Below are 17,572 nucleotides of genomic sequence, written 5' to 3'. Positions count from 1 at the left end.
ATATTAGCAACATCGGTTATTTATATAACCGATGTTGATAATTTTACGTTAACATCGGTTTTTAAAAAACCGATGTTAACGATAATACTATCAACGTCGGTACATTCAACATCGGTTCAAAAACTGATGTTGAAAGTTATAAATAACCGATGTAGAAAGCATATTTTCTAATAGTGATATGACAAACAAATGCTCGCAGCAGAATTCAACAGAATATACCATTTGCTAACAGGTATTCACAAATTATTACAAATTTTATTAAGTCACTCATCAATCACAATAGTGCATATTACTATTTCTTAATATGTCAATGTATAATTAGAGATGAGCAAAAAACTATTGTCGATACCATTATCCGTGTAGTTAACACTCAATCAGCTGCAGTTTACTTCCTCTATGGATATGGTGGAACTGGTAAAACATTTGTTTGGGCAACCTTATCATTTGCTATACGCTCCAATGGTGGAATTGTTTGTACAATTGCTTCAAGTGGAATTGCTTCATTACTATTACCTGGTGGTCGGACAGCATATTCCAAATTTGATATACCGGTGCTTGCAACACATATGAGTTTCTTATAAAGGATTATACCGATCCTATCCATGCTATTGTTGAAGTCACATATCCCAACTTGATACATAACTATAGCAACACAGGTTACTTGCAAAAAAGAGTTGTTCTTGCCTCTAAAAAAGAAATTGTTGACAAAATAAATGATTATGTCTTATCACTTATACCCAATAACGAAAGGGAGTATTGCAACGCGAATAGTATCGATAAATCAGACGAACTACTCAATCCTGCTTTCGGATTATTGCCACCTGAATTTTTGAATTCATTGCAAACATCATGCATACCTAATCATAAATTAAAACTTAAGGTCGGAACTCCAATCATGCTAATACGAAATCTCGACCAGGCTGATGGACTGTGCAATGGAACTAGGCTCATTATCACCAAACTTGGCTCTAATGTGGTTGTGTCGGAAGTCATTACTAGGCCTAATACAGGAAATAGAACATACATACCCAAAATAAATATGTCTCCTTCTGAATCTCCATGGCCATTCAAACTTATTAGGAGGCAATTTCCATTTATAGTTTCTTACGCTATGACTATAAACAAGTCTTAGGGACAATCATTGCAACACGTAGGACTGTATTTGCCACACCCAGTTTTTAGCCATGACCAACTATATGTTGCACTTTCAAGAGTTAAAAGCAAATATGGACTTCATATTCTCATACAAGACAATGATGGTAATCCAAAAAATATTACCACTAATGTTGTTTACAACGAAGTATTTGCCAATTTATAAACAGGTATCCTTTCATCTTACAATTCAATTACGTTGCATCTTTCTGTTTGTTTGTTTTATTTACTTTTACACATAACACATGTATCATGTATGTTGTTGCATTCCAAAATTGCTATGATGATTTCCGAGAATTCAATGCAACTTCAACCAAATTAAGATCCCCTTATTCATGAATGTGTTAATTCAACCTTACATAAAGACAAATTTATTCAACCTTACATAAAGACAAATTTATTTAATAATTCTAGATCTTATTTTTTAATTTATTTTACATGGTAAATATAAAATACTTTATTTCATGGAAATTTATTTATATAAGTAGAAATGATACAATAATTTAGAAATTACACATACAAATGTATATTTTGGTAAATTAATTTGAAATGCTTTTTAAATTTAATGTGATTTAATAAAAATGTTTTCCCACTCCCTCCACCTCTCCTGCACGTTTTCTATCCGTCCTTACTCTCCTATGGGTTTGCCTTCTGAACTTCCACTTTGTCTACAAAAAAAAAAAATGACTTTTCCACTCCCAATTCCCAAATCAAAGTTACACCACTCAAACTGCGTTCCTAATAAATGCACTGCACAATTGTTGCTGAATGTTTTCTTTTCCCACTCTCTCCACCTCTCCTGCACACTTTCTATCCATGCTTACTCTCCTATGGGTTTTCCTTCTGAACTTCCACTTTGTCTACAAAAAAAACCACTTTCCCCTCCCAAATCAAAGTTACACCACTCAGGCCCCCTTCCTAATAAATGCACTGCACAATTACTACAGTTGTATCTTCATATACTACATTAGATGTAATCATTATCATACATTCGTACTCAACAATATTAATATCGGGAGCCGTCACCACTGTTTACATCTATCAGTTGTGACTCTTCACAACTCTTTTTTGAACTGATCATCGGGGAGTCACCATTTAATTTAATTGGTGTTTATATCGAATTAACCGTACCGCCAGTTACAAGCCCAACAAATACTATATATATATATACTACATCACCTATTCAACTTTTTCGCATATTACGTAAACAAACAAACATGACCACTTCCGGTTCCCGCTCCACTATTTTAACTTTTTTCTTGCGCTTTCTCATTTTCATCTTTGTTATATCTATTTGCTCTGTTCGTTTGGTTACTTACTATTTTTACATCATTCGTGTAGTCTCCATCTGATTCAATGGACACCATCATATTTACTGCACCATTCCGTGTTCAAAAGGTCAGAATTCACATTCACAACCATCTTACACTTAACTTCATTTCCATTTATTATCAACTACTTCGGTTGACTTCTTTTCCGTGCAGAACCTTCTGCAAGTTCCATTCTCTTATCATAGGCAATGTATTCGCAAATACCCAAAGTATGTTTTATTCCACTTTGATGGCAACAAACATTTCATTCGAGTAAGGACACATGGTAGCAGATGTTTCTTTGCTGATGGTTTAAAGGAATTTAGAACGACACACAATCTAAATGAAAGTGTGATTCTGCGTTTCGTTTCTTTTGACAAAAATACTACTTTCTCAGTTGATGTCGTCGGACCTACACACCGCCAGTCCCGTGTAAAGCCCATTATATCAACTAGAAGATACATTTTTACAACTGATATCACACAAGACATGATACAAAACAACCTTTCTTTGGTGGGTTTTACTGCACTTTTTTTCATTTATAATAGTTTGTCATTGTTTTTTTTTTCCTTCCATTGCCTGATCATTCCTTCCTCATCAAATTGTTTGGCCATCCTTTGTGTTGTTCATACAGATACTTCCCGCAGCATCTTCCAGATTCGTCTGTGGTTCAAAGAAAACTATTACCCTACAGCGCGACCTTCCAAAGCGCACCCAGTGGCACATCACCATCCACAATGACGTCCCAGCAATTGCAAAACCATGGTTCAACTTTATTCATGAAAATAAAATGATACCCGGAGATGAGGTAGTCTTCTACTACCGTTTTGATGAACATGCATGGGAAGTGCTCATCAGAAAAGATATCGAATGGGACAACGAGGAGATCAACTTCGACAACTGAGTTATTTTATAGTTATTTTTAACAGCTTGAACAGTTTTCTTTATTTAATTCATCATTTTATCCTGTTTCTTATCAAATCCGACAATATATTAACTATATCTGCTCCAATGATATGCAAATTACTTTATTAAACAAACTCGCATTTGTTTTTATTTTTCCGTTGCGTCACCGTTCTGAACCTCATAATTTTGTTTTCCTTTTTTCGCCGTTATCCATTCATTAATGATGCACGAAATTATGATAATACTAATGTTTATCTTTACACATTCATTCTATTGATTGTTGTTTAACAATACAATTGATGAATGTAACTTTTAATAGACACTCAAACTTGGTTTATACATTCAGAAATTTTTTATTTATTTTCTAGGTTTGTTTCATATTATTTTCAGCAATTTTAAAAAGTTTCCAACACGATCAACCCTTTTACAAACAATTTACATAGTGTTTATGTCACTTACACTAAAATACCGCCCCGTGCATCGCATGGGCATTCGACTAGTGAATATAATAATTCTTAAGCTAAGTCATTCTCCCAAATTAACAAATGAATCTTTGTAGTATAGAAATCAAAAGTGACTTTCCAAACTCTAATTAATTGACAAATCCTTATAAGACTTCCATCAATGTTCTGCAGTGTGAGAACAGAGTCTTAATAAGATAAATCACTTCAGGTCTTCACGTGTGCTGCATGGAACTAGTATTTGAACATCTTCTGATTAAAGAGTTATTATATTATGCAACCGTGAACACGAATTGCAGCTACACAAGCAACACCAAGAAGTTGATTACATAGAATAAACCACATGCTTCTCTTAGCAGATTTTATATATTTTTTAGATAAATTATAATCACAGGTAAAATCTGACCCAAATCAAATATAAATAACACTATGGAATTTATGGAGTAAAATTTCAAAGCCACTACCTATACTTGGAGAAATTATATCATGGTCCTGCCCAATTTAAGCGAAAGCAAATAAATTGTTGCACGAAAGCAATGAAATTTACTTTCGACGGCATGTATAGGGACTCCCATTAATACAAATAAATTTACTAATTTTAATATATATGTAATTTTCGTTACAACAATTCAATATAGTATTGAGGCGTGGAAGCTTGAATTTGATGCTAGTACTATTGTGGTCCTTTTCTAGCAGAATCCATCAGTAACGAAAATCCTAGTTCTAAAATAAACAAAAGACAAAGATTGAGGAAAAAAAACATTACACATTTACAACTATAAATTACCATCTAAATGTCAGCCTTTTCAGCAAGCACAAAGCAAAAAACAACATAGAAAAGAGAGAACATACACAAAATGAAGATGTCTAACTTAATAGCATCCTTTGTTCTGCTGCTCATTCTCATTTCAACAAATTGTTTGTGTTCTGAAGCACAACAGTGTCGTCCAAGTGGGAGAATCATGGGAAAGAAGCCTCCTCCTGGAGAATGCAACAAAGAGAATGATTCAGATTGTTGTGTGCAAGGCAAGGCGTACACAACAAATGGGTAGAGAATCAAAAACCTTTTTGTTCCTGAAAACAGTGGCAAACAGGAGCAAATAACGGGAAGGATACCAACATCCAAAACCTTTTTGTTCAGAATGAAACACTAAAGAACACGGAAATAGTAGGAGACAAAATACTACTGACAATGGAAGACATAGACAGACTCAAAAATAGTGTATTTGCAGCATTTAGTGATCAGAGACGTTTATAAAAACCAACAAATGGACAGAGAATCAAAAGGAACCAAATACAAACTTGGTCAATGAAAGCAATCGAAAAAGAAGAGCAAAAGCGCAATTCAAAACCTGGATAGGAGAACAAAATAACAACAGACGTTAGCAAAACTGAAGAAAAAAAGGTAAAGAGTAACCAAAAAAGAAAGATGCAGAAAAATAGAAACCTGGATAGGAGAACAAAATAGCAACAGACATTAGCAAAACCCAAGAAAAAAGGTAAAGAGTAACTGGAAAAGAAGGATGCCGAAAAATAGAGGGAATAAAAAAGGAACCAAATACAAAGGTAAAATCTTTTTAGACATCAATCAAAACGAACAGAAACACAAAACCACAGAGGAGGCAAAATAAACAGTAGGCAACAAAATGAGAATCAGACAAACCCCACGTTTGTTTTCAGTCCAAAGCAATATAAAACCAAACCAAATCAAAATCAAAATCAGACAAAGGTCATGCCTTTTTTCAGTTTTTCAGTCCAAAGCAATATACATAAAAACCAAATACAAAGGTGAAAGCTTTTAACACATGACAACCAACATAAAGGCCAAGAGGAACCAAATACAAATCTGGAATAAGAACAACAAAATCGCAGTTCCAGACCTGGATATAAAAGAACAAAATAACAACAGACATCAGCAAAACCCAAGAAAAAAAAGGTCATTTGTAACCGGAAAAGAAATATGCAAAAGAATATAGGGAAAGCCAAAAATTTTTAGACATCAAAACGAACAGAAACGCAAAACGATAGAGGAGGCCAGATAAATAGTAGCAAACTAAATCAGAATCAAACAAAGGCCACACCTTTTTTCAGTTTCCCAATTCAAAGCAATATACATAAAAAAAATACAAAGGTGAAAGCTTTTAACACATGAAAACCAACATAAAGGCCAAAAGGAACCAAATACAAACCTGGAAAAAGAAGAACAAAATCGTAGTTCCAAACCTGGATATAGAAGAACAAAATAGCAACAGACGTCAACAAAACCCAACAAAAAAAGGTCATCTGTAACCGGAAAAGAAAAATGCAAAAGAATTGAGGGAAAGCCAAAAAAATTTAGCCATCAAAATGAACAGAAAGGCAAAACCGCATAGGAGGTCAGATAAACAATAGCAAACTAAATCAGAATCAGACAAAGGTCACGCATTTTTTCAATTTTTCAGTTCAAAGCAGTATACATAATAACCAAATAAAAATAAAACGATTACATGCAAAGGGCCGAGAATGAAAAAGAAGCAAAATACAAAACAAAAAACTGAGCGAGCAGGAAGCAAAACAAAAACCCATCAACAAAAACCCAAACCAAAAAAGGAAAATAGAGAATGAACACGCAACCACAAAAAAAAAAAAAGCAAGACAAATGCATGACAAACCGAAAGTTGTGAAAGCAAGCCCAAAGGAGAGAAAGAGTGAACGGAGTGAGAATGGGAATAGAAGAGAAGAAGAAATGGAAAAAAAAACCAGGAGAGAAAGAGTGAACGGAGTGAGAATGGGAAAAGAAGAAATGGAAAAAACTCGGACAGGACACATGGAGGGAGGGGCTTCAATAATGGGAAGGGGAAAAGGAAAAAAGCAAAAACGGGCAGGACACCAGGATTGAAGTGAGCAAAGAAGGATTGGAGAGTGAACGGAGTAAGAATTGGAAAAGAATAGGAATGGGAAAAGAAGAAATGGAAAAAACCCAAACAGGACACATGGAGGAAGGGACTTCAATAATGGGAAGGGGAAAAGGAAAAAAGCAAAAACGGGCAGGACACGTGGATTGAAGTGAGCAAAGAAGGATTGGAGGGTTTATTATTTTTTTATTGGACAGGTGTCAACAGGACAGACAACAGGCAGTCAAGGCCTTATTTTTATATAAGATAGAGATAGGGAAGTTAAAATTAATGTTGTTTCTGGAGATTAAGATTCTGTTCTAGTTCCTATAAGCTTCTTTTTTTTTTTTTTGTCTTCAGAGTTAATGGGAGCATGCACATAACTCTTTAAGTTTATCCATAAATGCAACTTATGATTGTGCTATCCATGTTACTTAAATACAATTTAACCTAGTATTCTGCTAAAAAGAAAAGAAGAAAAAAACACATAGAAACTAACTACAGTACTTGGCTATTCTAGTTTCAGATTAATTTTCAGTTAGAAGTATCTACATCTATTATTGCCTGCCCTCCTTGTTCGTATTTCCTAGGAACCTTCAAAAAATTCTTTTTTTTTCTTTTTTTGAATTAACTGATATCGAATTTTGTAATTAAGGAACAAAATTGATGCTAGTTTTGATAGAGAACTAAAAATTTGATTTCACCTGTATTTTGGGACTAAAGTGTTTGTTTAATTTTTTTTTTTCCTCCGATTTCATATCTAATTAATTGGCAACCCAATATAATTCCAATTTTCATATCTAATAATATAGTTCAAAAATGTAAAACAATACCGGGTAAAGGTATATATATTGATTTTTAAATCAACCTTGGCCTCCACAATATTTGGCCAACTATAAAAAATTATTAAATAATCAAATAGATGCCATATTCCACAATATTTGGCCAACTATAAAAAATTATTAAATAATCAAATAGATGCCATATCGGATGGTTCAACGACTGTGGAAAGCCAAGAGACAAAATAGAGGCCTTTAGCTTCAAATTTCAAATATCACCACTTGCTAGCTAATCCTTTAAATATTAAGAACCAGAGAAATATTTCATGTCATAGCTAGAAGCCAAGAACTCGATAAGTGAAACTTTCATGTCAAACTTGGATCAAATAAATTGTTGCAAGAAAGCAAGGAAATTTACTTTAAAGGACGTACAGGGAACGCCAATATTGCAAATAAATATATATAGTTATATAGTATTAAGGCATGGAAGCATGCATTGGATGCTAGTACAATATACAGTGGTCCTTTTCTAGCACAATCCAGCAGTAACGAAACTCATCTTTCCAAAATAAATTTAAAACAATTAAAAAAGAAGATTATGAAAGAGTACTACACCTATAAATTACCATCTAAATGTCACCCTTTTCACCAAGCACACAGCAAAAAACAACATAGAAAAGAGAGAACATATACAAAATGAAGATGTCTAACTCAATAGCATCCTTTGTTCTGCTGCTCATTCTCATTTCAACAAATTGTTTGTGTTCAGCACAACAGTGTCGTCCAAGTGGGAGAATCATGGGAAAGAAGCCTCCTCCTGGAGAATGCAACAAAGAGAATGATTCAGATTGTTGTGTGCAAGGCAAGGCGTACACAACATACAAATGTTCGCCAGCAGTTTCAAGGCACACAAAGGCTGAACTCACTCTGAATAGTTTTGAAAAGGGTGGAGATGGAGGTGGCCCTTCAGAATGTGACAACCAGTACCATTCCGATGACACACCGGTAGTCGCACTCTCCACCGGATGGTTCAACGACAGGAGTAGGTGCCTCCACAACATCACCATCAGTGGAAATGGCAAAAGCGTGGTGGCTATGGTGGTCGACGAGTGTGACTCAACCATGGGATGTGATGAAGACCATGATTATCAACCACCTTGTTCCAACAACATTGTTGATGCCTCCAAGGCTGTCTGGAAAGCCTTAGGTGTGCCTCACAATCAGTGGGGTGGATTAGAAATTACATGGTCTGATGCTTAATCTAATTAATGCTACTATACTAGTACATGCCTGCCTTCTATCTAGCTATTCTCTATGTGTTGTGTTGGTTAATTAATTTGTCTAGTGTGTCATGTAAAAATTGTTGTATGTATATATATACCTTTATATGGTATTGTTATACATTTTCAACTATATTGTTATAAATTTGGGATGCCAATTAATCAAAAAGGAACTCGGAGGATAATTGTTCAATTGGATTAGGGTAGAAAAAAATTAAACAAACATTTTAGTCCCCAAATACAGGTAAAACCAAATTTTTATTATTCTGAGAAAATCCGATTAAAAATATGAACCTAGGATAGCCAAGAACATGGAGTTACTATCAGTGTTTTCTTCTCTTTTTCCAGCATAATACTAGATTAAAAATCTGACACTAAACATTCATGCAAATTATTCCCAGCACTACAACGAAAAGCCATGAACCACTCAGGAAACATCATCATATGCTTTCTGCAATGCATGACTTAGGATCATTAAACCAGCATGACAAAGAAAAGTGTAAGAAAAATCTCCTTTATTAATGATCCATCTCCAGGACAGTACCTTTACCATATCCACCATCTCAGTCAGTCCCTGTGTCTTTGTAATTAATCAATCATGGTATTGATAACTCCATAAAGTATTGCCATTTGACTAATTGCATGTGTGACTGTGTGAGGGAATAAGAAATGTGGGTATAAGTAATCAAACAAGTGTAATTGTTCAAGAGGTGTGCAAAATAACCGGTTCAAACCAAACTATTTTAGGACTGAACCAAACCGAACCAGTTTAGGACCAAACTGGTTTTAGAAAAAGAACTGAACTGTTTTTAAAAACTGGTTCGCTTCAAATCAAACCGTTTTTATAAAGTGTGGTTCACTTATAACTGAACATTTTTTTCTCATTAACGAAGTTCTGGTTGGGTGACTGTCACCTGACTCTTGCTTCCTTTTTTTACTGAACCTGATACTTGTTTTAATGCTGTTGATTGGAAAGGAATGGCTTATACATTTTTAACCCTGGATCCTGGATATTTACAAATGATGGCTTTGTGTTGATCATGGAAGTTTTATTTTATATTGCGGATGAGCTTTCGGCTTTGGTTTTCTTATCAGCAGTTATTTGATTTGAGTTTCTCTGCCAAGGATGAAGTGAAATCTTACATAAACTTGAGTGTTGAGTTTACAACGAGTGTTTATCTTTGTCTTTCTTTTCTTTCTTTTTTTTGTACCAATAAATGTTTTTCATCACTACTACGAATCTATAACATAGGAAGGTAGACCCTTCAAACAATTGATATAATTAATAGCTTTTGGTGTGCAGGACCTTGCATGTCATCAGAAGACTCTAACTCATGGTTATGCAATTATTGATTTGATCTTCACCAGAAAGTAGTATCTGAAGATGCACAAGATTACTGAAAAACTCTCAGTATGTTCTAAAATTATAGTAGTCTGAATACAAATCCGTCAATACAACTATACAGGCATTTTTCTAGTATGGCTTTTCCAAGCATTCAACATCAGACTGACCTCTGCAGTTAAATGATGGTTAGGGAATTTTTTCATTGGTCTTCCATACTTTTGAAGAGTATATATATCATAGTAAATAATTTCCTTCTCATTTCTTTTTTCTCGGTGATTTGAATTGCTATTAGGGATAAATAGAGTAACAGATTTTCATGACAACACGCAATGGTTGATACATTGGTGCAAATGATGCTCAAGTCGATCAGATACATTGTATTTTTCCAAAAATACAATGCTTCTGTGGTGCTAGCTGGTGATGGGTTTGACACTGTGATCAAAGCCAATGCTGCGGTTGACAGTGTACCTCGCTGCCAGAATAAGGTTTCAAGTGCTGACATATTGGCCATGGCAACTAGGGATGTCATATAATTAATTGGTAAATAAGGAATGTCTTTGAAATAAAGAGAGTTTTTAATCAAAATTCATAAAAGACATAACTTACATGCATTTCCTTAAGTACTTTTGGTACTGTTTTCTAATAAAAAAATAGAATTTCGTAGAATTAAAAGTCAACATAGTTACTATATATTTTTAAGCTGCGATTGCATGGGATTGTGTAGGTGTGGATGAGCATGACATTCAGAAATCATAATGGGTTAAGCATCTTCGATTTAGATCCCTTTTTTTACATTAGTAACATATATGCTTCTTTGGAGTTCAATAAGCTTCTGTAGTAAACTCTCTCTTAATCCAAATGTCACAATTGTGATTTTGGTTATTAATTATGAATAAAATTAGTACTTTATCGCAGAGTCCTTGATATTTCAAGCAACAAAAGAGGACTGATCAGTATCTCTTATCTTTCTTCACCTTTTATTGTTGTGAGTTGCAAACTTGAAGCTTAAAGCTTATACTTTGTTCTCCGACCCAACCACAATATGCCCTTTAAAACTAGATGTTAGACGTTTAGAAATTAGATGACCGGATTTTAAATTAAAAAAAGCAAAAAAGGTTTCAAAACCAGTTTTATGAAACAATTTTGGTTTTTAAAACCAGTTCAAATTTGAAGCCGGTTTGATTCTTAAAATCAGTTCAATGTAAAACCGGTTGGTTCTTCAAAAGGAGTTCAGTTCAAAACCAGTTTACTAAAACCGTTTGCATTTTTTGGATGAAGAACCAAACTATTAGAAACGGTTTGGTTCACTTTAAAAACTGGATTTTGCACCCCCCATTGTTTATGAACTACAAATCTATCGGAGCCTAAACGTACACACATCATATGCTCAACTTTCATATGGGAAAACATTGTCTGCTTACAAATAAAAATGTTCATTTTGATAGGGGATTGGCAGTTCAAATATTTGCCATCTTCGCAGAGAGAGGAGCCTGAGATACTGTTATGCATGTTATGCGTAACTGCTATATTGCTGCCAGGTGGGGAATATCTTGTCTGGGGATGCTTGAAGTCCTTCCTTTTTCATGGATTTTTTTTTATCATTGGAAATCAAAGACAATATCAGGAACTTTACAACAACTCACGCACTCTTCCTCAATCAACTGAGTTAAACTCCCTTAACAAATGATTGCAGGAACTGGAAGCTAAATAACATTGGACATAAGAAGAGTCATGACGTTGATCATTGGACAATCAATTTTGGTGTTGCACTGTCAATTCTTTAGACAAATGATATCATCTTTTCTCAAAAAGCTGTCAGCTTCAGGTATTGCAGCAAACATTTGGAATGTGATTTCCAGTATTTATTAAAAGTTAACATGATGAATGTTTGTTGAACAATACTGGGACCAAGTTAAACTCTAGTATTTCAACTTGTTGGCAATCTCCACCACACAGAAGGTTCAAACTTAACTGCGATGGTGCTGTGGCAATGGGGTCAAGCTGCTTGTGGTGAGGCACTCAGGGATCATAATTCATAATGGAATGGTTATTTTCTCCTATGTACAATGTCATGCTTTAAGAATCAAATTGTAAATATATTTAAATGTTGGACTAATTTGTCCCAAGATTTGCACAATTGTTGTGTCCAATTCTCCGCTGGGGAAGATTATAAAAACACCCTAATTGAAGGGCCATGGCAAATAGTGGTTCGTTCTATTGCAGTTAATCAATGGCACCCTTTCTTTAAGCTGTCTGACACCATTGTCGAGAGGGCATACACAAAATGAAGGTTTCTACCTCAATAACATCCTTTGTTCTGTTGCTCATTCTAGTTTCAACAAAATGTTTGTTTTCTGAAGCACAACAGTGTCATCATAGGAAAGAACCCCCCTCCCGGAGAATGCAACCAAGAGAACGATTCAGATTGTTGAGTACAAGGCAACATGTAACGACATACAAATGTTCTCCAGCAGTGTCAAGGCACAACTCACTCTGAATAGTTTTGAAAAAGGGTGGAAATGAATGGAGGTGGCCCTTCAGTACCTTTCTAATGACACACCAGTAGTTGCACTTTCCACTGGATGGTTCAACAATAGGAGCAGGTGCCTCCACAACATCACCATTAGTGCAAATGGCAAAACGGGGTGGCCATGGTGGTCGTATGTGACGAAGACCATGATTATCAACAACATTGTTGATGCCTCCAAGGCTGTCTGGAAAATCTTAGGTGTGCCTCACGATCAGTAGGGTGGATGCTTAATCTATAATAACTGTGTTGTGTTGCTTTCTCTGGTGTATTGCAACATCTATACCTTTTAGTCCCAAAATATTGGTGAAACCAACTTTTTAGTATTCTAAGAAAATTAGCATCAGATTTGAAAATCTGATTTATTGTCAACTCTAAATAAGACTCCCATTTACACCAATGAGTATGAGATGAGGAAACCATAATTTGAGGCTAAGATGCTCGCTATGCGAGCAAAGTTTTCACAAGCAGCAGATTGGTTGGATCAAATTCCTAACAATGTGTTTGAATGGAGAAATTTAAAATTCTGAGAAATTTTAAATTCTAAGAATTTCAAATACTTCAATTGAAATTCTTTTATTTTTAAAATTTTGTGTTTGGATAAAAAAAATTAAAATTATGAGAATGAAAAAAATGAATAAAAAAAATATGGTTGATGTGCTAGTTATACGTGTTCCTCTATGCTCACACTCGATTGATATCTTAGGAGCTCGGAGAAGACGGTAAGAAAAGAATTTCAATTTCTCACCTTTTAGAAGGAAATTGAAATTCCAGATTTTTAGTTGTTTAAAATTTTGTTTTAAAATTTCAAAATTTTAAATTCTTCATAAAAAGTATCCAAACAATGAATTCTAAATTACAGAAATTCAAATTCTCTCATAAATTACTTTCCTCAGTTAAAATGGACTCAGGCGTATGATAAAGGAAAAGAGTATGACCATATGACTACCAACCTTGCTAAATGTATGAATTCTGTTTTGAAAGGAGCCCGAGCATTACCTATTGCTGCCTTAGTCAATGAAACATTTAATAAAATAAATGATTCATTTGTTACTAACGACATCAAAATCATGAATATGATAAAGGCAGGGCATAGGTACTCCTAAGACGTATATGTCATGATGCAAGAAAATCAACACATTGCTACCTCACATTATGTTCGCACGTATGTTCGAGAAACAGGGGAGTTTGAGGTTCAAGAAATTGCAAATACGCGACTTGATTGACGAGCAATGGCATGCATTGTCAAATTGAATGAATGGTCGTGTGATTGTGGACAATTTCAAGCACTTCGACTACCTTGCTTGCATGCAATTGCAGCGTGTGTGTTTTGCAATTTAAATTATGATGACTTTGTTGACCCTGTATACAAGTTGGAAAACATTTTCAAAGTTTATCAACATCATTTTCATTCCCTTGGAAGTGAAGACACATGGCCACAATATTTAGGTTCGTATTTTATGTCTGATCCTTCGAAACGACGATTGACATCAGGCAAGCCGACCACTACTCGAAGACATAATGAGATGGCTGAACCAATTTCAAATAGGCCTAAGAAATGCTCATTATGTAGAAGTGAAGGACATAATCGGACTAACTGTCCATACAAACAAGTACATGATTAAAATAACTTGTAATTTTTATGTTTTTCTTTCATTTGTATTGTGCGTTTTATATTAATATATTAATTATGTTATTTTTAATTTTTATTGATAGATTATTTAAACTTTAAATAAGAAATATTTAAAGTAAACTATATTAAAAATATATATAACATGTTTTAAATAATAAAAGATTAAAATAAAATAATAACATATCAAATAAAATCACAAAAAATATACTAATAAAATCAACTTAATATTATTTATTATATACTTAAATATATTTTTTAACTTTTTTATTTAAAATAAAAATAAAATCGTAAAAAATATTAAATTTAAAAGAAAAAAATAGGTTAACATAACAAAAATATGTCTACAAATAATAAAAAAGCATTTAAAAAATTTAACAACTTAAAGCAAGTTGGTCCGTGCTATCATAAATCATTTTTACAACATAAGTTAAATTTGACTACTTTATTTCTGGCAAGATTCCATGCTATCATAAATCATTTCACCATAAATGACCGTATAAGCATGCTTCATGACTACTTTTATTCTATTCATGCATGTGCAACCTTCACGGGTGTAAATTATTGGAGCCTATGAAGCTTGTTTTCAGCATTATTGTTCTAAAGTTATTCCCTTGACTGTTGTTTTCTGCTATTTCAGTGTTGTAACGCGAGTGAACAATGCACTGCATTAACGTGAGTGAACAATACACTACTGTTCTAAAGTTTATTTTTCTTTGCTGCATGAACAATACACTACGCATGATATTTTCAAGGACCTGTTTTCTGTTTTTTCTTGTTTTCTTTGCTACACTAGTGAACTAATGGCATGTTGTTTTCTGGTTTTGCTTTGTTGTTTATTTTATGCTTTTTACTTTGCAGTACCACTTCACTATTAATTCACGAGACAATTGCTAAATTGTTGAAGTCATAGAATACCACACGACTTCACTATTCATGTAATCGGTGATTTCTTATAATTAATTAGTTTGCATGCTGAAAATAATTAATTAGTTTTGCATTTTTAATATCACTTAGTTATTATTAATTTATGGTTTAGTGTTAAATTAATTTTGGTAAATTATTATTTTGTGTTTTAGAATAATAGTGTTTAGTTATTATTAATTTACGGTTTAGGTAGATAAATTATTATACAAGATAAATTAATTTTCTTAAATTATTATTTTATGTTTTAGAATAATAGTGTTTAGTTATTATTAATTTACAGTTTAGTTAGATAAATTATTATACATGATAAATTAATTTTTTTAAATTATTATTTTATGTTTTAGAATAATAGTGTTTAGTTGTTATTAATTTACGATTTAGTTAGATAAATTATTATACATGGCAAATTAATTTTATTAAATTATTATTTTATGTTTTAGAATAATAGTGTTTAGTTTTTATTAATTTAGGGTTTAGTTAGATAAATTATTATACATGATAAATTAATTTTGTTAAATTATTATTTTATGTTTTAGAATAATAGTGTTTAGTTATTATTAATTTACGAATTAGTTACATAAATTATTATACATGTTAAATTAATTTTGTTAAATTATTATTTTGTGTGTTAGAATATTAGTGTTTAGTTGTAGCATGAACTGTTCAACAAAACACTGTTCACTCTCGTGGAATGTATAAAAGAAGGGTTCATTCTCACCTCGTATGTTGCATCCAAATAAATTAATTGGTTCTTTGATTTTGACGTGTTTCTTAGAGTTATACTGGCATAATTTTTTTAGTGTTACACACACAAAAAAGATATTTAAAAAGTTTTTCTTTTTTACGTTACATAGAATCCAATGATTCCTTACTAATCAATAATTCTTTTACAAATGACTACTGAACAACCCATAATAAGAGATAATGTTAGCGACTTCAGTGATTACGAGCAACAACATGATTTTGATGAACATGGTGAACCAAACAATTATGCGTTTTATGTGTATTGTGTGTTTTATATTAATGTATTAATTATGTTATTTTTAATTTTTATTGATAGATTATTTAAACTTTAAATAAAAAAAATTAAAGTAAACTATATTAAAAATATATATAACATGTTTCAAATAACAAAACATTAAAATAAAATAATAACATATCAAATAAAATCACAAAAAATATACTAATAAAATCAACTTAATATTATTTATTATATATTTAAATATATTTTTTAACTTTTTTTATTTAAAATAAAAATAAAACCGTAAAAAATATTAAATTTAAAAGAAAAAACAGATTTAAGAAGAGAAAAAAAATACGAATTTAACAAAAAGAAAAAAATAGTTTTACGAAATTTTAAAGTTGTAAAACAAAATATGACTAATGTTTTAAAAAAACGACTTTAAAGTCATAAAAAAAAATAACATTTGCACTGAAGTCGTACATATTTTTACGACTTCAGTTAAAAAAAAAAATAACAAGTCATAATCGGTGTTATTACTTCTGAGTTACAAGTCCTAACACCTGTTTCGACTTACCCCATTTTGAGTAATTTTTTAAAATATATCTCCGATTGAAAAATTGAATATTTTTTTTACCCCTAATTAATAAAAAAAACTCATAAGTAGACTTTTTTTCTCCTATTTTTACCTAATGTCAATAATATAAGATGTTCAATTTTATAATTATGTTGATAATTTTCCTTTTTATATATATATAGATAGTGAATAAAAGGTAAATGTAATAATCTCCTATTCTTACCAATATCAATAATATAATGTTCAATCTTATAATTATGTTGGCGGTTTTTTTTATATGGAGAGAGTGAGAGTTTGGTTTTATATCCGTTAGCGGTGAATTTGGCCTCAATAATATAATTTCCTTTGCCGGTTTTCTTTTATATATAGAGAGTGAGAGTTTGGTTTTATATCCGTTAGCGGTGAATTTGTCGGTGTCGGCATTGGGAGCGTTGGGAGGGTGGAGGGTGCGCAATGGAGCAATGTTTTTGCTTGAGGGAGGGGGTAATGGTTTGGGAATGGGAAGTGGGAGAGTGTGCAGTCAGAGTCGGAGTGAGGCTGGATGGACCTGTGCCCCTAAAAGACGACGTTTTGGAAAAGGAAGTGGTTTTCGAGCAGTGCGTGACGCGGACTCTGTCTCCGGCGCGTTGACATTGGAGGAGGGACTTGAGAAACTGAAGGAGGCTCTCCAAATCTTGAATTCTCCTTCCCCTTCTCCCCCTACTGTCCTAAGACCTTCACTTTGTTTTGCTCCCAACCCCACTCCTCCTCGGACTTTCCTCTCATTTATGTTTCCAAGAACGACGCCGACTCTAAATCACTCTATGTCAATTTGGATGATAATGTGAGTTACCAGAAAGAAAGG

At 33.0% G+C, this 17,572-nt stretch overlaps 1 protein-coding gene and 1 pseudogene across 2 annotated transcripts; both read left to right on the top strand.

Annotated features, from left to right (window-relative positions):
- The first annotated feature begins 4,654 nt into the window (after positions 1 to 4,654).
- On the top strand, positions 4,655 to 8,766 carry LOC114405355 (putative ripening-related protein 1). Of its 2 annotated transcripts, XM_028367931.1 has the most exons (2): positions 4,655 to 4,855; positions 8,344 to 8,766. In XM_028367931.1, the coding sequence occupies exons 1-2, from the start codon at positions 4,687 to 4,689 to the stop codon at positions 8,739 to 8,741; spliced, it is 567 nt and encodes a 188-aa protein (XP_028223732.1). In that variant the 5' UTR covers positions 4,655 to 4,686; the 3' UTR covers positions 8,742 to 8,766. The 2 variants fall into 2 exon arrangements, with proteins under 2 accessions (XP_028223732.1, XP_028223733.1); XM_028367932.1 differs by lacking the exon at positions 4,655 to 4,855 and having other exon boundaries at positions 8,144 to 8,766.
- A 3,624-nt stretch (positions 8,767 to 12,390) lies between these two features.
- On the top strand, positions 12,391 to 17,555 carry LOC114405616 (annotated as a pseudogene).
- Positions 17,556 to 17,572: the final 17 nt, after the last annotated feature.

Source organism: Glycine soja, chromosome 3 (assembly GCF_004193775.1).
Source record: "Glycine soja cultivar W05 chromosome 3, ASM419377v2, whole genome shotgun sequence".
Classification (NCBI taxonomy): Eukaryota; Viridiplantae; Streptophyta; class Magnoliopsida; order Fabales; family Fabaceae; genus Glycine; species Glycine soja.
The sequence above is the reverse complement of the archived record's forward strand: the minus strand, read 5'-3'. Positions and strand labels throughout refer to the sequence as shown.

What these genes read in the sequence shown, in the direction of transcription:
- LOC114405355 (XM_028367931.1), top strand. Translation starts at nt 4,687, where the DNA reads ATGAAGATGTCTAACTTAATAGCATCCTTTGTTCTGCTGCTCATTCTC. An exon ending in TTCAGATTGTTGTGTGCAAG is followed by an intron (nt 4,856 to 8,343) that starts GCAAGGCGTACA and finishes GTTGTGTGCAAG; the next exon opens with GCAAGGCGTACACAACATAC.